Genomic DNA, 24,891 nt, shown 5'->3' with positions numbered 1-24,891 from the left:
ATGAGCTCTACATGCTCTACAATATTGGCATGTGGTTGAGACCCTCCCTACTTCCGTTTTTCAAAAGCAATGTGAGTCCTGCATTCTCGGATCACATGACCAAATTTGCAACAATAGTGCATCTAGATTGCTTCTTTTTGGAGCTATCTTGAGACTGGGTGAATGACTAAGATTGGCCTTTATCCTTGTGAAAGGATTGGGGTCAAAATGCTTGTTCAAAGGAGGATGAAGGAGCACTACTACCAAAATGTTGTTTCCAACAGTCCTCAAGCAAAAATTTGGTGCACAAGTGTGGAAATTTGAGGTCAACATTAGTTGCAGTAATGTTGAGCATTTCAATAAAGTGCTCATAGGATGGTGGTAGACTTTTTAGAGTAATTATCACCATATCCTCTTCCTCCATTGTACAGCCAATGGCCTCAAGCTCATCTCTAATATCCTTATTCTTTAGAAGAGGTTCTTGTAAGGACATGTATTCATCCATAAAAATAGAGAATAGTTGATTCTTCAAAAAGAACACTTTGCTTTTGTTTAATGTCTCATGGAGATACTTCGGTGTTCTCTAGATCTCTGCAGTTGCCTTGCCAAACAACACTTGAGGCAACTGATCATTAGTACCTAAAAGCTTGATGAGCATAACCGCTTCACGATTACCCTCATCAAACTTCTCTTGAGTAGCATCAACTATGGTAGGACGAATCTCGATGCCCAGAACAATCGCCTCAAGACGACAGTGCTCGAATATTGTCATCATTCTCTACTTCCAAGTGTCATAGTTCTTTTCATTGAATTGCTAACTGCCTTCCAAGAGAAGATTGGTGAGAGATGCCATGACACATTTTTTTATGCAAAAAAAGTGAATATCTACATAGGCACAAACTTTGAGGCAGATTAACGGAAGACCCAGAAAAAAATAGAGGCCAACCCAGATGAGATCTACAAAAACCCACCAAGAATCTAAAAAAAGTTTTCCAAAATGGCACGGTAAAAGAGAGTTTCGAAAGAAACCTAGCCATTTTTGAAAAACCAAAGAAGTGGCAGATTTGATTGTAAAAATGGTAGAAAACGAAATTGCTCTTGCTAGAAATCAATGACAAAAGGTTGTAAAAACCCTTGATGGCACCGAAAAAGGCAGAGAAGGTTTGAAATGGCCAAAAAACAGTCGCAATTTAGCAAAAAAAAAAATCGCAGGTCATTTTTGAAGTCACAATCTGAAGAAAAAAGGCAATAAGGAAAGTAGGTTGCAAACAAATAGATGTCAAAAAATGAAGAGTGAGCAAAGGTCGTTGTTTGTAGAGAAAAATTCTACTAAAAGTCAACGAAACAATGACCCAAAAAAAGTGATTCAAAGACACGTGAGACCTACGTTTCCCAAAAATTGACGCCTAGAGAAGCAAAGTAAGTTGCAAACCAAAACCAATGCCCTAGCAGAGAGGATTTGCAAGAAAAAATGCTGCTAAGAAACCCTACTTGGGAAAGTTCTAGAAAAATAAAATGAACACACCTAGGCAAAGATTTTCAAAAATCTTGAGTCAAAAAATTTCATGAAGAAATCAAAGATTTTCAAAACCTAGTTCAAAAAACAACTCAAGAAATTTCAAAAATGACATTATTATTTTTCAAAAAGAATAGCTCTAATACTATATTATGGTAAAATAATGAATGTGTTATTAAATAGTTTATGATCTATATATACAAGTATACACAAGAATGTTTCTATAACAAACAAAGAGAGAAAAAGAAGCATTTTGAAGAGAGAGAGAATGTTTCTATATTGAACAGAGAGAGAATACAAAAACATAGAAGAGCAGTGAGTATTACATATAGAAGTATACGTACAGAAGAGAAACCAAATAGAGAGATTTAACTCTAAAACACCGACAAGAGTGATGATGGGGATGGGGATGGCAAGGAGTAAATGAATTGGAGATGGGCACGAGCACCACTTGTGAGGGATCGTCTTTTTTGGGATGGCCACTCGACAGGTCCGAATCATCTAATTATGGCTATTTTGCCGCTCCCTAGGTGTTGCATCACAATTATATAGGAGGAAAGACAAGCTCTACAATGACTTCTCATAAGTTGAACTGATGAAAGAAACGTTTGCCAAACTCCTTAGGTGTACTTGTTTTGGACGCTCTTAGTTTTATACATATAATAATTATATTCTTCAGCAGGGTAAGTTAATTTTTAATGTTCTAGAAATACAAGTTCTTGGATATAAATGTAGTAAAATAATTAAAAAATTGGTTGTCTATATCAAAATGAAAGATAAACAAAATTTATGGTATTGTAAAGTAAGCAAATTTTGGAAGACAATACGTTGTTTGCGTTCCTAAGACTCTGATCTATGTGTGATCATAAAACTTCAAAGATTTAACAGTGAGAAGGTTATTATTTTTAAAAACTTAATGAAAGGACTGTCTTTTGGTTGTTTCCCATATTTTTGTTCTAATATAATTTTGTCTTCCTGAACTTCACCTCAATAGCAATCTGGCATCATCTATGTTGGGCCTACATGGAAGTCTATACAAAAGAGATGTATTCTATGTTATATTACTAGGAATGGTGTATGCTCTTAATATTGATTTCAATTATAGTTGATTTGATGAGTTATGAATATCTCTCTTGGTTGCAGGGTGCAACAAGAAGCAATAAGATGAGGATGCTGCTTTGATGATACATATTCGGAAGGAGATGTTTCAGCTTCAGAGGGAGGTTACATCAGCTATCTTATTGTGGTAATCTGCTGAGAGGAATTCTCTGTTGAGGGATAATCCCAACCATTCTTATTCATGCTAGTAATGAGCTCCTCTTTATAAGAAAAGTTTGAGGTGAAATCCTATGTTCCATGCTTTGCGAGTAGGTATGATGGATCCACCTTCTACAAGTAGCCATGGTGGAAACACATTCTTCTCTAGGAGAAGTTTGAAGTGAAAGTCTCTATTCCACCCTCTACAAGTAGGCATGGTGGAAATGCATTCTTCTTTGGGAAAGTTTGAGGTGAAAGCCCTTGTTCCTCCCTTTGCGTGTAGGCATAGTGGAAATCATGTGTGACTCCATGACTAAAATTTTATGTGCTTATGAAATAACTATGGTGAACTATGTTATGCTGAAATAACATGTTTAATATGATGTAAATTTATCATTAACATCTTTGGTTGCAGCTATGTGTGCCTGACATACTAAAGATACCTCTTGCTAGAAGGGAGTGTTGAAGATTGTAGCTGCTGTAGAGATTTTCCTCTCTAAATTTATGTGCTAGAAATATGACCATTATGGTCATCTTCAACAGAAGAAAACATTTATCATAATATTTGAGACAATATTATGTGTAGAGACATGTGTCCTGCGGAGAGGCATGTGTTTGGAAAGATGAAGAGACTTGTTTTTGAAAATTGAAGAGACGTTCGGTTGTGATGTGAAGAGTCTCTCAATTCTATGTGTGTGATTACTTGGTGTGTATATAGTACAATTGGGAATCAAGTGAAAGCATTGTATTCAAAGATTTTATTATCGATAAAAGATATATTTTCTGGTGTGGTTGTATTTTTCCCTACAAGTGGAAGGGTTTTCCCAGGATAATCTCGTATATCTTTGCATTTTTATTCTACCTTTTATTGCTGTTTATTCTCTGGGCAAAACATTAACACTAGCATATATTGGTGCTGCCATTACTATTAAAAATTGATGTCAAGCATCTCCATAGAAGCTCGTAATGTATATGGCTGTCAAAAACAATAGAAGATGGTCTCATTTTCTGAGATGGCAGGTGTCACAGTGTCAGAAATATGATATTGTTTTCTGAGATATGACGGATATATGATTAGGTGAGGAAAACAACAGGTATCGCCAGTGTTCCTGCGTTGGTAAAAATAATATACAATTTTAAAAAATTGTAAAATCATGGATATCATTATCAGTTTTTTCAAAAAGAAATGTGGAGATATAATCAGTTATGATGAGCGGAATGCTGGAGCAGACTATGCTGGAACCATATGACAGTTTGGTGAAAGGAGTTTTTGAGTACTGACAAAAACTGATAAAGTCGAACAGGGTTGTGGCCGTATAGCTTCTAAATGACTGTGAATGTTGAATATGTGTGTTGGTTTTGGTTCTGGAGTTGTAAGAGATTTTCAAATATTTTTCTGAAAGTTGGTGTTAAAATCTTGGTGTTTGGCCTTCTACAAAAGGGGATATCGAAACTGTTCACTTTGCAGAATACTGAAGCCTTGGCACTGTATACATCTTCAAAAGTAATCTACTGAATATGGTCAGAGTGAAAATCATTCCAGAAATTTCCAGTTGTTAATGTCTCAGCGGTCTTTCTTGGTTGATGCTAAGTATGACTACAAAATAAGGTGTTTGTTTTCAAATTGTCAAGTTGTAATTTCTATGGTTGTTGCCATATACTAGTTGGAGGTGGAACCTTTTGACAGGAAGGTTGTAGCCTTGTCTTGAGTTGAAGCTCTGATATTGTACTGGGTTGAAGCCCATTTCAGATTACAAGTGGACCGAGGTTTTTTCCCCAGAAGGGTTTTCCATGCAATAAATTCTTTGAGTCACTGTTTTCCTTGTGTTTGGATTCTTTTAGTCTTTGCTTTTATTAAATTCTATAATTCAGAATCACCCCCTCCCCTTCTCAGTATTTTCTTTAGTTTTCAGAATTAAAGTTAGGCAAAAGTGCAAAATATAAATTTTTATCCTCAAATATGAACTATTGTCTTGAACTCTAGGAACTCTAGTCTTAGAAAATTCAGAAGGGGAAAGTGATAGCCATAGTAACTTTTAAACTAACTGTCAAGAGTGAAATGCTTGGTCGAAGCCCAACACACTTTGTCCTAGCAGGAGGCGTTGTTTCCTTGATGAACCCATTCTGATGCTTGATCAGAGGCTCTCCTTTGTTGAAAAATTTCCTCATGTTTTTGGTGTCCTACACTATTTCTTTGCTTGTGAACCTTTAAACCATGGAATTTTAGGCCCATCGCAGCACCAATAAGCTCTTCATAAACTTCAATGTTGACACCACCCTATTTCATGATTCAGGGATGGAGAGGGTTTCAGTTTAATCAAAGTCAAACCATTGAGCAATTCCATATAAGAAGCAATTCCTCCTCTGCAGATATACTAGAGAATATTTATTTTCTTCACTCCATGTTAACTGACTGAAAGGGACATAATAAAGATGCCCACTTCCATTTATCATTTTCCTTGGGAATTTCCATTGCAAAAGTCTGTAGAGCACAATCCACATAATTAATGTCATCATATCTATTAAATTTCAAATCCTGTGGGTAAAATATTGCCCAATCTGTCAGCACGTAGAAAATGCAATTTTTTTTTTTTTGAGAGGCACTCAAGATCTTTCAGCCATGCTTTACAGCATCTAAAATGAATAAACTCCGATCAATGGAGTACTGTCTGAATTCTTATCACAATCTACCCTTAAATTTGAGTACAAAAATAACACTTGTTACATCCCAAATTTTTGCTACAGTAAATAACATTCTAGCCGTTGGAAAAATTCATGTGAAGTTAGTTGTTCACTAAATCTGTTGAGAATAATGGTTCATGTGAAATTGATTTATTGATAAAGTTGTTGAGATATTTTGATTCTTATGAAATGGAAATTTGGTTATCAGTTAATGTGTCAGATGACATGTTTGTTAGTCATTAAGATGGAATTGGAAAATGAATATCTTTGATTATGTGATATTTTTTATTACTTCAAATTAGTTGGAAACATGTTATTACCATGAACCATTTCCATTTTGTAGGTGCATGACTGCGGAGGCAAGTGTTGCCAAAATGAGAGTTAGGAAGGGAACACCCAAATCCACCGATAGACCAATAGGTATGAACCTAACCACCTAAACCAAGGACTAGAATGGCCAGACAATCAAGAAAGTACAAGGACTACCATGAGCTATCCAAATAAGCAAAACACTGTAATGAACTAAATAAGAAATATTAACTTCTTTGTATAATGATCTTTGTGTACCAAGCAAGCTATCATGTCTTAGTATAGTAATATCACGTATATACTCATACTTGGGTGGGTATGAAATATGTACGAATGGACACACACACGTATATATATATATATATATATATATATATGAAAATTATCATTAACGTATAGTGGAGTCTTTTGGTCTAAATACCAGCCTACCCTTAGCCCTCTTACCTTCTATTTCTGCCCAAAAGCTGATTTTGCATTCAAACCATGTTGCTAAAGATTTTCCCTAGAAGAGGGTTAACTATAATGGCTAATTTCATAAAAAAATGTATTGTAATCTGATTTTACCCCTATTGGACATTTTCCTATCTCTATCTCCATTGCCCTAGAGGTGTGATCTTGAGAACAAATAACATAGTCGACCACACTTTGACTATTGTAAGCTTTACAAGTAATGTTCCTTGAATTTGACCATGCTTATTGGTCCCAACCAATATTGAGACGGGGGGTAAATCGATACCAATTCCAAGACCGGCTACTCCTTTAACAATTGTAAACAAACTAAGTGCAAACCACTTAATAGCTAAAGCCAAGCCAAATGCAATAAGTAGAAGCAAATAAATTCACACACAAAAGCATTCACCAAGTTGACATAGAGATTTATAAGTGGAAACCCTCAATTAGAGGATAAAAACCATGGTGGGGATAATATACCCACTAGCCCTTATAATGTATGTAAAGGGTTTGCCCTATTTGGAGCTACAATTGTTTCTTCTAGAAACAGATCTTGTTAGCAATGTCTATAACCTGTCAAGGTTAAACAAGCTTGTGAGAGCTACCTTGTTAGAGGATTTACAAGTCTCCTTCTAAGAGACAGCTTGTTAGAGGATTTTACAATAAGCTTACTAATAAAGCTTGCCCTGTCAAGAGCTACAAATAGATGCAAGGGAAAGAAAGCAATCTAATGTATTAGACTTGAAATGTGGCACTAGCTTGCCTTGTAGGTCTCCATTGTGTATCTTTAAAGATGCACCAATCTCCTTGTTAACTTGGTGAGTTCTTTGGTCTCACTTCTCCCCTTGGTTGTTTATGACAGCCTATCGTTGTATCTTCTTCCTAGCTAGTCTACACTTTCATTAGCTATGTGTGTTCTACACACTCTTCTCCTTCTCTTTGGCTTCTTCACATTCTTATGCCAACAACAACAACCCACAACTTCAACAACAACTCTTTTTTTTGAGTGCTTATATTCATTCTACGATGTCAAGGTACAATTACCCATAACAAAATTATCTCGCTCATTTTTTAATTCAAATTTTGAATTCCATGTCTAGTTCGTTCACAAGAAACCCATGACCCATACTCCTAGGGTCTAGATTGGTAGCCCTGTTAGTCAGTCTGTGAACCAATAGTGGCATTTGTCCATGCATGCTTCCGTCATTTCACTCTTCGCTTCTGTCACATCCATTTTGCCCATTTCTCTCCCGTCAAATCCATGGTGACTCACTCCATTGATGACCTAGATCAACTACCTTTCACGCTTGTCTGCACGTGGTTGTGTGGTGTATGCGAGTGAATATCGATTTATTCTTCTATTAGTACTAACACCTTATGTCATCTACTTCCTTTGATTGGTCGCCACTCAATTTGCCCATCAATGACAACGCTCTTTATATTTCACAATCTTCATGCCAACGAGACTTGTAGGATCAACAATGCTTTCATACCGTTGCATATGACCATGTTGTACAAACCTAAGTCAACAAGTTCGAGTTCAAGTTCAAATTCGACAACCATGAAGTTTGGATGAGGTTTGGCAAGGTCAAAATAATTCGAAAAAAATTGACATAAAATTCACCTTATATAACTTTTCATATATATATATAAGTAATGTGATAATAAATTAATTAATAATAATAGATAAGAATAAAAAAATATTAATGTTTTACTAATAGTAAATAAATAAATAAATACGTAAAACATTGATATTTTTCTAATAAAAAAATATACATAAAAGCTTTACTGTTGATAAAGAAATAAAAGTTACATTATAATAAAATTATAAACTATTAAAATCTAATCTTTCAAAATGTTTGTTGGCTTGGTAATTGTCGTTGCCGCAAGGAGATCATCGTTTCCTCTGACATTTACATTCTCGTTTCCACTGGGAGAACGTTATTTTGGCATTTACTCAGCAAACCTATGCACATAGAAGATTGGTTGTTGTAGCATGTAGAAGATTGGACTTTTTCGGTGTTTGAGTGATGTTGTGCCACACAGAACTTCACCTAGGTGGGTGCATTCACAGCATCTCTAGGCTATAGCCAATAGAAATCAAAAACCCTAAAAACGTTAGAATGAAATATATTTCTTGCGAAACAACAACAAAATAATTGTTGTACAAATTTGGGCCGAACTTCAGCAATTTTTTTAATTTTTTATGGGTTTGCCAAATTTCAAACCTAAAGCAGAAAATTCGGCAAACCCCGTGACTTAGGTACAAAATACAAAAGTCCAATAATTTCGCTCCATAATGATTAGCACTTCCCTTGTTATCCTATGTAGACTTCTACCAGCATTGGTCTTTCTCCTCTTCTAACCATAGCGGGTCACTTCTTTTTATATAACTTCTTTTCATATTGAGAGCTTGGTTATTTGTTGTCCTAGCATTGAAGTCCCCTATTATTAAGACCTCACCCAAAGTGTTGAGAAAAGAAATGTTCTTTTTTAGAGATGCGTAAGGGTCCTCTCGATCTAAATTCCTCTTCTTATATGTTTTTGAACCTTTTGGAGCAAAGTAGCTTGTCACAACCCTCATTGAAACTTGAATTTTTTTTATTTTCATCCATATGTAGCGCTTGTTCGAGTCTTCTTTCTCTATACTTATGAATCTGCCCCATGTTTCTATAATGAAGATGGTAATTCATCTATGTCATTTGCCACTACCAGTTCTTTCTTTCCAAACTAAAGCTCTTTTGTAAACCTCAAACTCTAGGACTTTACACCTGTTATACTCAAGTGTCTCTATAAGAAATACGACATCTTTACCTCTTAACTATGGGCTCTACAACAGGTCCTCTTCTTTATGGGTAACCTTTAGAATTCCAACTAACCATATTTATGTACTCCTAGGGGGCTCGAGTTCCTACTTCCTACATGTCATCATGTTATTGATTTGGGCCTTCCCAATTTGCAACCAAGCCCAATTTCCATTATCCCTTGTTGCCTTTACTTTTGCCCATTATTTTCTTCTATCTTCTTGTTGAATTATGGTAAGATCCTCATCAAAGTATATGTGTGTGCCTTTGAGGAATCTCTTGTTTCTTAGAATCATGTTTTTGTCCTTTATGTTCTTCAAAGTGAATCTTACATTTTTGCCTCTATCATGTTTCATCCATTTTCCAATTCTTTGTGCTTGTTGGATTACTCCATACCATTCCAGCTGATCTTTAAGAAAGTCTCTTATTACTTGTATTTTCCTTTTTCTCGTGGTCTTTCAGCCCTTTAATGATGAAATGCATTGCCTTATAATTTCTGTCCTTATCTTCTCAAATCTATTGCCTTACTTGTTTCTAGATGAAGTCACTTGGTGTGTTTGTTTGTAGATGATTTGATCTCTTCAGTTTGTTCTCTTAAAATTGATTTTTTTTTTAGCTCCATGTTTGCCATTGCTGATTGGATTTCCTTACTTTGTGGGCCGCCAGTATTTTATTTCCAATTCCTTCGTTCTCAATTGTTGTTTTCATTTACTCTAGGTCCTCCTTTGTCAAAAGCAGCACATATTCACCATTCTCCAAGTTAAACTGTAATTTTTGAACATGTTCTTTGAGTTCTTTGTTTTCTATTGTTAATTTTCAATTGCTTTAAGAGATCTCCTTTATCTTAATGTTCTCTGTATGACTCTTTGTTTCTAGAGAAAGTCTTGTTGACAATTGGCTATATATGTAGTGATGTAATTGTTGTCATTAATGGCAACACATGATGTACTTACTTGCAGAAAACCTCGGTAATAAAGACACTTAGCTTTTGGTACTCAGAAAATTGTCTAACTATGAAATTGGTTTACAGCAGTTCATTGTTTTATATGTAAAAAGTTTATGATGTCATATTATGACTAGCAAAGATGGATGGAGACTGTATACATGTTGATGATGACATGTATAACCTCGGACATCAGTACGGACAATACGGAAAAGAGATATTTACGATTTACCAAGTGAAATAGGACAGCAGAATTAAAAGAAAGGAATTATTTTGTTTACAAAATAATTACTTGACCAATTAGGTCCGACATCCTAGATGTTTACTCTAAGTTGGAAAATATTGTGGTCTTAGCCGACCTAGCAGCAATTTGTGAAAAGGCATGATATTTATACAAAAGGATATCTTGCAAGAAGAAGAGTGTAGTTGTATTGTGATAAGTGATATGCGAACCTTTTGTGAAGCGATATATGCTAAGTTTTTGAGAACCTGATTTCCTGATCCAAGTTCAAGCTGAGGACAGAGATCAGTCAAGGAAGAAGATACAGCACCTATATAACTAAGGACTAATTACTTGTTTGGGCAGTGAGCTCTTCTTGTAATTGGAAGTGCATGTTTGGGCAGTGAGCTCTTCTTGCATTCACTATACTACAACTCCTAACGGGGTTCGAATCTCCTAACAGGGATTCAAAGTCTCCTAACAGGGACTCTCTATACTGAATTTTGTCATTGACTCCTAACAGGGTCCATCCTCTAACAAGGAACATATATATCACTATATTATCTAGTGGGTATCATCCCCACCGGGGTTTTCCCTTGGCCAGGGTTGCCCTAGTTAACAAAATATGGTGTTATGAGTTCTCTTTATGCATGGTTATTACTACTGTTCGGCATTACTTGTTTACTTTCTTACGCATGGTTCAAAGTAATTAATAATATCCAGTTGGCGACAAAAGTTTGTAGAATACTGATTCACCCCCGCCCCCCCAGTATTCCCTATTTCTAACAATTCTCTCCTTCATAATCATTAACTTGGTTACATATAAATCTAGGCACCACGTTAAATGTGCTAAACCAGGGCTGTAAGGATTTCAGAGCCCAGTTTCACCACCATTTTGTTTTAATATATGTTTGGAACATTTTATATCATGAATTTCATATTCCATGAGTTTTATATACATTTGACAATATTTATAATTTTCTATATCTAAAATTGTTATTTCCTTAAGCTACAATTTGCATTTATGTGACTAATGTATACTTGTGTATGTGATCAAATTAGCTTCTATTTGATGATGTTATTGTGTCTTTAAATGCATGAAACAAGTTTTAAATCCTTTAAAATGTCTAAATTTATTGGGTTTTTCCACCTTGCTGAGTCTCAAGACAGGCCAGCCTTAGTGAGTCCCTACCGAGTCTGAGTCTAAGAACTTTGTCTAAGACATAACATTTTGTTCAGTATTCCATTATTCTTGTTTAACTCACTGGAAAGTTCCATTATAAAGGCTAAAGCCAAGTTTTTTTTTTTAAAATAACTTACTTCCCATCCCATTCCACCAAGGCCTCATTTTTTACCTCTACCACTTTCACCTAGCCCTTTGCTCTGCCAAACCCATTAAGACTTGCTAATATTATTAATCACCTGCTACCCCCCTATGTAAAGAGAAGTTGCCTATGGATAGTGAGGGCACCATAAAATGGCCATGTCCAAAGGAGCTGCATTGTGAGGCTCCTGAACGAAAGGTTAAATGTGTTTCTAGGGATAACAAGTTGGGAAAGGGAAAACCTATAGCTTTGGGGGAACCTAAGAAATTTTGTCATTGTCAAGTGTCTACTGAGGATGCTAACAAAACAAGTGATTCTGAGCCCTCATGTCCAAAAGTGTAACAACCAAGCTAAGGCACAAAGTAGTGATTAATAAACAAACAACTAGACAAGATAAGCCTAGATGACACCCCAAAGAGTATGTTTTTGGAGGAGCTTATGTTAACCACTAGGGTTGTCATTGCACCAAAAGATCGACTTGTTAATGATCGGTAAAACCACTAGAATTATAGAGGACACATGAGGTTGTTAAACTATGTCACAAGTGCAGCAAGGGATGTTGCCCACTGCAAACAATCCCCCTCCCAGCATTACCCATCATGGCATGCAAGAATTCGAACCTTAACCAAGATCTGATACCACTTGTTGACCGCAGGGTTGCCATTACACCAAAAGATCAACTTATTAATGCTCAATACAACAACTAGACTTATAGAAGACATAGGAGGCTGTTAAACCATGTCGAGATTCCAGCAAGGTATGTTGGCTCACTGCCAACAGCTTACAACTCAGCACATGCTGTCAATGAAATATGAGAGAAAAAGTCCCTTTGACGAGATGAATGTGCCAGATTCAGTGGATGACATCCTGTAAGTGTATGTGAACAAGGATGATATGCGAGACAAGTCGTAGGTTAAGAGTGCTAGGCTACACAGCATAGAGAAGATAATGAGGGAAACTAGAAAGAGAAAAAATATTGAGACATTTGGCAGGCTTTCCTTCTGGTTTGTAGCACAATGTGCGGAAAATGCTGGATTTGGATACTGCTAAAACAGAGCACTTTGAACAGCTGGCCAAAGCTATCTCTGAGGGAGAAGTAAATTCTCCCTCTCAGTTGTCTTTGTGTTGGCCTATTTTTTAAGTTCTCGTCTCTGTTTTGTTCAGCTGGTTCTGCAATTCTTAAGTGCTATAAGCAGCCTGTATCTGCCTGCTTTTATGCTTTAAAATAAATCTTCCTTGAACTGCCGTATTTGGGTTGGGACCCTGGTTTCCTTCTTGTTAATATCAAAATAATGCAGTGTAATCCTCATATATTTATAAAACTGTGTTAATGGGATCACCAATTTTACCAACTGATCACAATTTATTTTTGCGAGCTAGGATTTTTTTATTGGAAATGACGCATTCTTTAAGAGAACTGTCTATTTGTTCAAAAATATTATGAAATAACAGGAAAAATAGCCCATATCAGCACATGGCCCTTAAACTGCAGGGGAAACAATTTTACATGATATGTGAAATTTTTAGTTTGCTAAACTGTTCTAATTCACATTTATTAGACCTTTGCTGATTAAATGGCAATTAAAAATGTGGTATCATTAGAAAAGACTTCCCGACTCAATTCAAAATCAAATATTTACCTTAGCAATCTGACATTTACTTCATGTAGAAAATCTGGATAAAAAGTAGAGATATGGAAGGCAATATCTACTACAGCTAGAGTAGTTCCTCTCCTATCTTAGGGGGGTGATCGTATGGGTCCCGTAGGCTACTTTAGGCATAGTGGACGTCATTAAAATCTATCATTTCATTTCTAAAGAACTGCAGGTCAAATAGAATCTAGAGATGGTACAAACTTTTTGTATAATATGGTTATACGATCAGGCGAGAAAATTAGTTCAGTTGGTATTGTTAATAGGACCAAACAAGGAAGCAGAATTTGCTTCTGAAACTACTCAAATTGTGAATCCATGAATCAAAATCTCGTGTAAATCTGTTCCCTGAAGCTAAATAATGCAAAGGTTAAAATATTATTTTAAATGGTTCCACGATAGTAAATTTGTGTACAACTAAAAATAGAAAAGTGGCCGCCTGTCTGGACAATAACTGGCACAGATCCATGTTTAACCCAAATCCAGCATGCACCACAAGATGAAAAAACATTGAGGGTGCCAATGCCTATGTTTTTACATCCATGTAGACTGGTGAATTTGGGAATTGCCAATTATGTGTCTTTATATTCAAAATAAGCTATTGGCTGACACGTTTTATTAAATCTGAGCGTGATAAGGGATGGGCTTATTATTCCTAATCTGTAACACTACTTCACGTAAAAGCAAATAAGAGTGAGTTGTGCTGATCTATCCCTGAACACTGCGAATTATTCCAGATCAAGGCATATTTTGGGCAAATCCCAAAAGTGAATTTTAAAAGTAAAAGTTTTTTACACATAGCCACTAACGTATTGGCATTATAGAAACAAACAGTCATACCATTGCAAAGAAAAGGCAATAGAAAAAACAGGAAGAGAGAGAGATCAGTGTATGTGTGATCCCCTTTATATTTTGTCATCTTCCATCTTTTGTTTTATTTATGTATGAAATAAATCAGAGTTAACATTTTACGATCGAATTGCGTGACGAGACGGCAAACAAAAGGAATCTAACCTTTAGCCTCTGATTGACCGCAGGATGAATGTCTATTTTACCATCGTCATCTTCTTCAGCCCCCTCCTTCTCATTCTCTCTCTTGATGTATTTCTCGTGATCAGACAGTGCAACATTGAAATCAAAGGCCTCGTTCCTCTCAGCAAATCCAAGGCCAATAAAGGCATGTTTGCCCATGCCATCCTCAATCTTTAATACAAAATATCGAGAGGAATCAAGCACACTCTCCACGGAGCTGTCCCTCTGGCCTGGATAAACATAGCAGGCAGCAAAGAGCTCGCCAGAATTGGGATCCTCGAGCCTAATCTCACATTTATCCTTACAGGACACAACTCTCAATCTGCCTGACCAAATCTTATCAGATTGCAGCCATTCGCCGCATTTATAACCACCGCTTGTGCTTCTGGGAGGGATCTTGTACACCGAAACCTCTCTCACTACTAGAAGCGTGTGTTCCAGAGCCTCCTCTTCCTCATAGGACATTGTTAGCCAATCAATATAAATATTATATATAAGAGACTCAGAAAATTGGGGCTTCGAAGATAGAAATTCAAAGGCAAATTGGCACTAGTCTACTAGGGATTTTCAGGAATTTCAGAATAATGGCTATCCAAGGACGGCAAACTTAGGCAATTCGGCAGTAGCCCAATTCGGTTTGTAAGGATTCGTGGCCAAATCCGTGTGCAAAAAGAAGAATTTGAAGTGACGAATAAGTGGGTATTGGAGGGCGAATCGAAGGTGTAGACAAGGATTTGAGGGCGAATCTGGGACCTACTCCAGCAGTATGCTCGGAGGGTTAATTGGCATATACTACGCTTTTATTTCATTTTTCCTTTCCTTTGGAAGCAAATCTGGTGGGGGCTGTGGTGCAAGCATAGATATATGAATAGCAATCTTTGCGTTCTCCACTCCTGCCAACTAATAGCACGGAAATGGATTCCGCCTTTAATTTTCACGGCTGGGTCAAAACGGTCGGGCACACGGTCATGAGGATGGTGTGCTAGAACTCCTCTCTTACGGTCACATGCAGGATGGTGAAGCCTCTATGAGAGGGCGGGAGTTTAGATGTCATTTCCATGAAAGCAAGGTTTGACGCGTGTGGGTTAACCTCCCGCTCGACCAATATCTAGCTTAGTTTTTCAAATAAAAATGAATAAAATGATGTGAGTAGGAAATCTAGTTGAGGGAGAGAAGTTAATAAGTACACAAGTCTAAATTGTAAGGTGTTGGTGGAGTTGATAGGGGTCTATATATTAGTCTATATGAATTTGAAAAGTCAATTAAAAAATATCAAAACTTTGTAGAGATTAAAAGGTATTATATAAAGATAAATTGTTTATTTTATAAATGTATTGAATCAAAAATCGGGTGTCTTTTTTATTGGACAAGTAATTTGTCAATCTTGTTAAAAGGGTATGACTCATGCTAAACTAGGTTGCTCGGTATAAAAAAGTCATCTTGATTGTTTACAATACAAATCATGTCAAAACACTTGCATATCAACATTAAACCCACAAATTAGGATCGCAACCTCAACCACAGTGCGTAGTATAATCAAAATATTTTAACATGGACGCACATTGACTCAAGCTATGTTCAAAGTTGACACCACATTGCAACTAGTTATACATATATTGCCTGTGTAGTTGTTGTTGGATACAATTGTTCAATTGTGTGTTGTCTTTGATGTTACACAAATGTCATATTAGTTATCAGTCAAAGTCTATCGAACTCAGATGGTCAGCAAGGCAAGAGACAGAGTCTACCGAGCTCAAAAAGTTAGCAAAGATGGTTTATAGTGTCTACCAAGCATTCTCAGACTTTACCTTGCACAGACAGTTGTTACCAAGCTTTCAAGGTTAAGCAAGGCAATTTAGTGACTACCAAGCTTACTCAGTCATCAAAAGAAAATATGGCAGAAAACAGTTCTTACCGAGCTCTCATGAACAGCAAAGGAAATTCAGTTCTTACCAAGTTAACTCGGCAACCAAAGGATTTTGCAGATTTTCAGTGTTAACAGAGTTGAGATGGTTAACTCAGGAAATTATTTCTGCAGCAGTGTTTACTGAGCAAGGTCGGCCAATGAAGGATTTCATTATTTTGTAAAATAAAATTTATTTGTTTAATGTAATATCTGTAGCCAACTGATGTATGGTTTATTGGTAAATGTAACTTGTGAATGAGCTGACTTGATAATCTGAATGGTATATATAAGAGGTCAAGTTGTGAATTCTAGGTGTGTGATGGATTTGATGTAATGTGAATGAGAAGGAAGACTGATTATTGTGAGAGCGAATTTTGAAGGATGATCAGAGATCATTGAGGAGCAGCAAAGCTATATTTGATCAAGAATGATCTAATAGTGCAGAATAGAGATATGTAATCAACAAATTCAGTTGCATCTTATTCAGGTCTATTCATTGTTACTTTCTAACCATTGTAGCAGTGATTTCAAAATCTCCTAACAGAGTTGGTTTAACAGCCATTTTGTAAATCCTCTAACAAGGTGACAGTTCAATTGAATTGTTCTAAAGACCTATAGCAAGGCCACTCTTAACAGGGTGATTAAATCCTCTAACAGGGTCACACCTAACAGTGTGTATTGTAACCTTTAATAGGGTTGGCTCCTAATAGGGCTCGCTTAAGAAGAGTGAAAATTGGTAGCTAGTTACTTGGTGGTTTTTCCCATATTGGGTTTCCACGTTAAATTTGGTGTCTCTTGTGTTCATGTTATTTACCTTTTTATGCATGTTAATAATTATGAATGCTTGAAGATCAGTAACAAGTTAATCTACTGAGCTATAGCATTTTTATAGTGTTTACCGAGTATCAGCAGTAACTAGTCATTTAAGACATCTAAGGGATCTGTGGATTTGTTTTTGTGGTAATTGATTCACCCCCCTCCCAATTACTCCATCTATAATTCCAACAGTTGGTATCAAAGCTCTTGGTGCTTGCAGGAAAAGATTTCAAGGATCTAAGCTAAAGATCAGGATGTCTTATAAGAGGAAAATTCTAAGAATTGACAGGGACAACTTCTCAACATGGTAGGGATTGATGAGACTTCATCTGGCTTCTATTGGTGATTTAGGGCTAAAGTACCTTGATGAAAAATATGCAGAACCTGCTAGTACATTATATGTCAATGATATTGTTGAAAAGAAGACTCACAACAATATGATGATAGATATTGTATAGGCTCTAAGTTATGAAAAAATTGATGAAATCAAGGATTGCAAAACTGCTTTTGAAATGTGGAACAAGCTGAAAGAGATCTATAGAGGAGATGATAATGTGAGAAGAGCCAAGGCAGAAAGTTTGAGAGGACAATTTGATCAAATGAGGATGAGAGAAGATGAAAACATTGCAAAATATGTTGAAAGAGTTAAAGCATGTGTTAGTGCAATCAAAGCATTTGGAGGAGATCTCAAGGAGGAGACAGTTAGAAGTAAAGTTCTTAGAACTCTACTTCTTATTTATGCAATCAGAGTCTCTGCAATTCAAGAAAGAAGATGTGAAGCAAATCATAAGATAAATTTAGAGGCCATAGTTGGAAGATTGACTACATTCGAGCTAGACAACTATGATAATTATGTTCTAGCTACCAAGAACATTGAATCAACATTTGAAGCCAAGCTTTCACTTAAGGAAAAAGGCAAGAAGATAAAGGATCCTTAGTCAGATAGTGATGAAGAATCAGGACAAAGTTCAGACAGTGATCTTGAGGTGGTTGAAGCTCTGCTAGCAAGGAAATATTCAAGAGGCAAAGGGAAATACAAAGGTAAGGTTCCTCTAATCTATTTCTCTTGTGAAGAAATTGGACATATTGCTGCTAGGTACCCAAATAAGTAGAACAAGGATGAGAAGAAAGGTCACAAGTGCAATGGCAAGAAAGACTTCAAATCATTCAAGGATAAAGGTAAGAAAACTTGTTTCATGGCTAAAGATTCTAATGATTCTGATGATGAAGAAGAAGATGAAATTGTTTACATTGTTGTAAAGGATGAATCTGATAATGATGAAGAAATGGCACTCATTTCTCATATAAGTAAAAATGATACATGGATTATAGATAGTGGTTGTTCTCATCACATGACTGGTGATAAAAGTAAGTTTAAAAATATGATAGTGGTAATGTGAGATTTGGTAATAATGAACCTTGTTGCATAAAAGGAAAAGGAAGAATCTCTCTAACCAAAGAACTTGTATGTGACAATGCATATTGGGTAGAAGGACTAAAACACAATCTGTTGAGTTTGGCATAGCTACTCGATAATGGATTCAAAGTTGAATTCATGCATGAAAAAGCAAGATTGTTGGATGGCAAAGGAAAACTAGTTGGATCAGGCACTCAAACAAAAGGTAACTTGTTTTATCTTGAACTTGGTGAATGTTCATGTTTTATTGTTCAAGTTGAAGAAAGTTGGTTATGGCATGGGAGGTTATATCATGTGAACTTTGATAACTTAGTAATAATAAGTAAATTCAGGAAAGTAAGAAGCATTCCTAACATAAAAAAAACTTGAGGTTGGTCTATGCAAGAATTGTCAAATTGGCAAGATAGAAAAGACTAGCTTTAAAAGCAAGAATTGTCAGTTTGAAGAAATTTTAAAAATTGTGCATACTGATTTGTGTGGACCTATTGGCATTGAAAGTTATACTGGTGAAAAGTTTTTCATTTTTTGTGTTGATGATTACTCAAAAATGATGACTATCATGTACCTAAGAGAGAAATCAAAAGCATTTGAAAAGTTCAAATGGTATTTGGCCAGAGTAGAAAAGGAAACAGGCAAAAGACTGAAATGTTTAAGGTCAGATAGAGGTGGTGAATTCATTTCACATGAATTCAATAACTCTTGCATTGAAAGGGGAATCAAAAGACAGGTTTTAGCTCCTGGAACTCCTAAACAAAATCGAATAGCTAAAAGAAGAAACAAATCTATCATGGACTATGCAAGAACCTTAATGATTAAAAAGAGCATTGGTATCATATACTGGAAGGATGCTATCAGCACTAGAGTTCATACCTTGAACCGAGTACAACTAAAGAAGGACTCATTCAAATACCCCTATGAGTTATGGTATGGATACAAACCCAATGTAAGTTACCTAAAAGTATTTTGAAGCAAATGTTACATTTTGAAAGAATCTAGAAAAGGTAAATTTGATGTAAAGGGTGATGAAGGAATATTTTTGGGATATTCTTGCAAAAGTAAAGCATATAGATGTTTGAATTTGTCTACTCACAAAGTCATAGAAAGTGCACATGTGAAAGTTGATGAGTTTGCAGAAAGAACTGAAGAAGAAAGCAAAAGGGAACCTGAAGACTACAAGAGATTTGTTTACATTGAACCTAATACACTGCCAAATACACCTGGCAATCAGGAATCTTCAACTCCTAAGTCTTTAGTAACCAAGTCGTAGGAAGTTCAAACTGAGCTAATACCTACCGAATTGCAAGAACCTGAGTTGCAAATAGAACCTACTGAATTAACAGCTATCGAGCCCGAGCAACCAAAACCAGAACTAAAAGTTGAAGCACAAAAGGATAACAATTCAAATCATTCAAAAGGCAAGGAGCCTGTGTTAGCCAAGTATGTCAGGAAGCGTCATGCACTAGATCAAATCATTGGAGATAAATCAGAAGGAACAATGACAAGAAGTAAGTTGAAAGGCACTTGTTTACTTGTTGATTTTGAACCTAGAAATATCAAAGATGCATTAGAAAATGAAAGTTGGATTGAAGTTATGAATGAAGAGATAGAACAGATAGAGAAAAATAAGACATGGACTCTTGTACCTAGACCGAAAGACAAAAATGTGATTGGAACTAAGTGGGTATTCAGAAACAAGTTAAATGAAGATGATAAGGTATCAAGGAACAAAGCTAGACTGGTATGCAAAGGATACTCTCGAGAAGAAGGTGTAGACTATGGAGAGACTTTTGCTCCTATTGCAAGATTAGAAGGTGTCAGAACTTTACTTACATATGTTGCATACAAAGGATTCAAAGTTTATCAGATGGATGTTAAGTCAACATTTCTCAATTGCATACTGGATGAAGAGGTTTACATTGAACAGCCTAAAGGTTTTGTTGATCCAGACAAGAAGGACATGGTCTACAAATTACATAAAGCATTATATGGTCTAAAACAAGCCCCCTAGAGCAGGGTATGAAAGACTACATAACTATCTTATTCATATTGGTTTTCAAAGAACTAATGATAACAGTAGCCTATACATCAAGGAAGGACCAGATAATAAGATTGTTTTGACAGAAATATTTGTAGATAATACTTTGTTCATAGGAAATGATGATATTTGTAAAGAATTTTTAGAAAAAATGAACAAGGAATTTGAAATGTCAATGTTTGGTGAGATCAAATTCTTCATTGGTCTTCAAATGAATCAAAGTAAGAATGGCATCTACATCACTCAATCTAAATACATCAAGGAGATACTAAAAAAATTTAGTATGGAAGACTGCAAACCAGTTGGAACTCCTATATGTACTGGATTGAAACTTACCAAGGATGATGAATCAAAGGAAGTGGATCAGACATTGTATAGATCTATGATTGGAAAGTTGCAGTATGTAGTGCACATAAGACCATACATTACCCTTGCAGTAGGAATTGTAGCAAGATTCTTAGCAAAACCAAAAGAAAATCACATGATGGCAATCAAAAGGATCATGAGATTATGGATTATGGTATAAACTTGGAGGAAATCTGAATTTAAAAGTGATCACTGATGCAGATTGGGTAGGGAATGTTGATGACAGAAAGAGTACAAGTAGGGGAGCTTTCTTTCTTGGAAAAAGGTTGGTTTCTTGGACAAGTAAAAAGTAGAACTGTACATTCCAGTCCACAACAGAGGCTGAATATGTTGCAGCAGTAGTAAACTACTCAAACATTGTGTGGTTCAAACAGTTATTGGAAGGTAGGAAGCAAGAAATCAAGGAACCTGTTGTTATGTTTTGTGACAATACAAGTGCAATTAACATATCCAAGAATCCAGTGATGCATTCAAAAACCAAGCATATTGCTATAAAGTATCACTTTGTTAGAGAATTGGTACATGAAAAGGAAATCAGATTGGAATATGTCCATACAAAGGAACAAATTGCTGACATATTCACAAAACCTTTACCTAAGGATGCATTCTTGTATCTAAGAGGTAAGTTAGGGGTCATTCCCCTATCTGAAGCTCACTAAAATACAGTTTTAGTGATGCATCAACAGGAACTAAATTGAAGATCTATCAGTTGATGCAGCAAAGTAATGAAGACATTGCATGTGAATCAATACATAAGGTATAATGCTATTCATTTGATTTGTGTTGTCTTTGGCATGTGTTGTCAAATAGGGAGAGTTTACTATCATGTCTTTTTGAAACTTGCAAGAAAAAGAGAATTTATGTAAGAGGGAGAGATTACTATAAAAGAGGGAGATTGTTGTATGAAATGTAAAAAGGTGAAGCATTCTATCAATAAAGACCTATTTTCAAATTTCATTCTGCTATGACATGTTGTGTTGCCATCAATGCCAAAGAGGGAGATTGTTGGATACAATTGTTTAATTGTGTGTTGTCTTTGATGTTACACAAATGTCATATCAATTATCAGTCATAGTCTACCGAGCTCAGATCGTTAGCAAGGCAAGAGATAGAGTCTACCGAGCTCAGAAGGTTAGCAAAGATGGTTTACAATGTCTACCGAGCGTTCTCAAGCTTTACCTTGCACAGATAGTTGTTACCGAGCTTTCAAGGTTAAGCAAGGCAATTTAGTGACTACTGAGCTTACTCGGTCATGAAAAGAAAATATGGCAGAAAATAGTTCTTATCGAGCTCTCATGGACAGCAAAGGAAATTCAGTTCTTACCAAGTTAACTCGGTAGCCAAAGGATTTTGCAGATTTTTAGTGTTAACTGAGTTGAGATGGTTAACTCAGGAAATTATTTTTCGAGTAGTGTTTATTGAGCAGGGTCGGCCAATGAAGGATTTCATTATTTTGTAAAATAAAATTTATTTGTTTAATATAATATTTGTAGCCGAATGATGTATGATTTATTGGTAAATGTAACTTGTGAATGAACCGACTTGATAATTTGAATGGTATATATAAGAGGTCAAGTTGTGAATTATAAGTGTGTGATGGATTTGGTGTAATGTGAATGAGAAGGAAGACTGATTATTGTGAGAGCGAATTTTAAAGGATGATCAGAGATCATTGAGGAGCAACAAAGCTATATTTGATCGAGAAGGATCTAATAGTGCATAATAGAGATCTGTAATCAGCAAATTCAGTTGCATCTTATTCATGTCTATTCATTGTTACTTTCTAACCATTGTAGTAGTGATTTCAAAATCTCTTAACAAAGTTGGTTTAACAACCATTTTGTAAATCCTCTAACAAGGTGACAGTTTAGTTGAATTATTCTAAAGACCTCTAGCAAGGCCACTCTTAATAGGGTGATTAAATCCTCTAACAGGGTCACACCTAATAGTGTGTATTATAACCTTTAATAGGGTCGGCTCCTAATAGCACTCACTTCAGACGAGTGAAAATTGGTAGCTAGTTACTTGGTGGTTTTTCCCATATTGAGTTTCCATGTTAAATCTGGTGTCTCTTGTGTTCATGTTATTTACCTTTTTATGCATGTTAATAATTATGAATGCTTGAAGATCAGTAACAAGTTAATCTACCGAGTTACAACATTTTTATAGTGTTTACCGAGTATCAACAATAACTAGTTATTTAAGACATCTAAGGGATCTGTGGATTTGTTTTTGTGGTATCTGATTGACCCCCCACCCCTCCCCCCCCCCCCCCTCTTAGTTACTCTATCTATAATTCCAACAGTTGTTACCACCCTAAACACTTAGACAAGACCTTGTCCCATCGTTCTAGCCAAAATGTATCTTCATTCCTCTTAAAGCGCCCAAGATGTGGTCACTTCAACAATAAACCACCTTCAATTTCAAAATCAACTTGTGTAAGGCTACCAATAACCACCAAAGGCCAATCAATCTTAATCCAAAGAAGTCGTCAGATGAATTCTTGTAAGTAAAGCTTCAATTCAAAATTCAAATTTGTAAGAGTGCACTAATTAAGACAAGTAGACTCAAAGCCATCTTATTCATGTCATTCAACACCAATTGAAAAGCACAAAGACTATTGAGTATAGAGGAGCAAGAATTGAAGTTAGTTATCCAGGTATGTCCATGTTTATTATTGGTTTGTGTTATTTCTATATTCGTTTATTGTTCATATAATTTATGTGTATCTATCTATTCTACTATATCCTTCATGTTCATTTCTTTTTCAGTTTTTCATACCTTTAATGGTTTATCACATCCTTACATTTTTTGGTTTTTTGTACTATTTCATTCATGTTTATTTCACTTACAATTTTGTCATTTGTGATCATTTCACTTCAAGTTTTTTATACCTTTATTTGTGCTCTTTCCTTCATGTTTATGTCACTTATAGTTTTGTATACCCTTACTTCTATTGTTTTGTACATATTTATTTTGGTTACAGTTTTTAAAAGGAGCTAAAAGAAAGCTGAAAATGAATAATTGAAGCTAAATATTCAGGTTATGTAAATCAGTTTCTAGATTAGATTGTGTGGAAATTTTTACCATCAACATCTCGAATCACACTACGTGATCCATCATCAGGATGAGAGAGCAAGAGATGTCAAACAAAATAATTATTCAAGTTTTTATATGCTCATTAGTGCTTTATGTTTTCTTGTATTATCACTTATATTAGAAACTCCTATCTTTTGTCTCCTTCATGTTCATTTCACTTATAGATTTATAGTTCCCTTTTTTCTAGTTCTCCCTTCATATTCATGCAAGTTACAATGGACCCATACCTCCTCATGGTTTCTTTATAGCCCTTGAAATGCATTTCGCCTTCTCTAATATATTCTCCTTTTCTTTCAATTCATATCCAGACATCTATCCTTTCTACTATTTCCTTCTTGTTCATTTTATTTTTTATTTTCTATGCCCTTATTGTTTCACATCCTCATGGTTTGTTTGTATACATTGACATTCAATTCAATTTCAATTTTTGAAGCACTTCTATATTTTTCATTGACATTCATTTCATTTCTACTTATTTGTCTTTCTGAGTCTCCTCCCTATTGTCATTTGTACACTACTTGGTCAATTGATTAGTCTAGAAACTAGAGCTCACACTTATGACCTATGAATTTTACATCATTAAGCAGCATCCAAATACCCCATTGAACTCATTTAATTTATCAACCAAGGACATAGACTTGAAATGGTATTTGCAAAGTAAGAACAGAAATGCAAAACCTAATAGAAATCAAAATACTAAACTTAAGTATGGAATTGAGCAACTAATCTATAGTACAGGAATTGAAATGCAAACACGATTCTACATCATTTGCCTTTGCTACAGGAAAAACCAATAGTTCTATTATTAATGGTTTAAGGAGAAACAAAGTTCTATCTATTCTAAAAGGCAATGAAAGACTACTCCTACTAATTAGATTCACTCACCAAGTAGGCCCCCTTGGATGAGAAAATGAATATAGACTCAAGATAAAGTGCTAAGAAGTAACAATGCTATTTTTATTGATATTAAACCACCTACAGTACAAACTAGAAAAAACAAACTATATATTGAATTTTGTTGTGAATTACAATCACTTCTCAACTAACTTCCCAAGTTCAATCGATATCTTATTTATAACATTG

At 35.5% G+C, this 24,891-nt stretch overlaps 1 protein-coding gene across 1 annotated transcript in view; it reads right to left on the bottom strand.

Annotated features, from left to right (window-relative positions):
• The window catches only part of ABCI18 (non-intrinsic ABC protein 4), a 66,521-nt gene extending 51,201 nt beyond the window's left edge, over positions 1–15,320 (bottom strand). Inside the window, exon 1 of the mRNA XM_089808836.1 lies at positions 14,152–15,320. Within this exon, the coding sequence (XP_089664962.1) occupies positions 14,152–14,634 (483 nt within the window). The 5' untranslated portion in view covers positions 14,635–15,320. The remainder of the gene's footprint in view (positions 1–14,151) is intronic.
• Between the last annotated feature and the right edge of the window lie 9,571 nt (positions 15,321–24,891).

Source organism: Cupressus sempervirens, chromosome 11 (assembly GCF_028749045.1).
Source record: "Cupressus sempervirens isolate cs-2001-9-10 chromosome 11, ASM2874904v1, whole genome shotgun sequence".
Classification (NCBI taxonomy): Eukaryota; Viridiplantae; Streptophyta; class Pinopsida; order Cupressales; family Cupressaceae; genus Cupressus; species Cupressus sempervirens.
The sequence above is the reverse complement of the archived record's forward strand: the minus strand, read 5'-3'. Positions and strand labels throughout refer to the sequence as shown.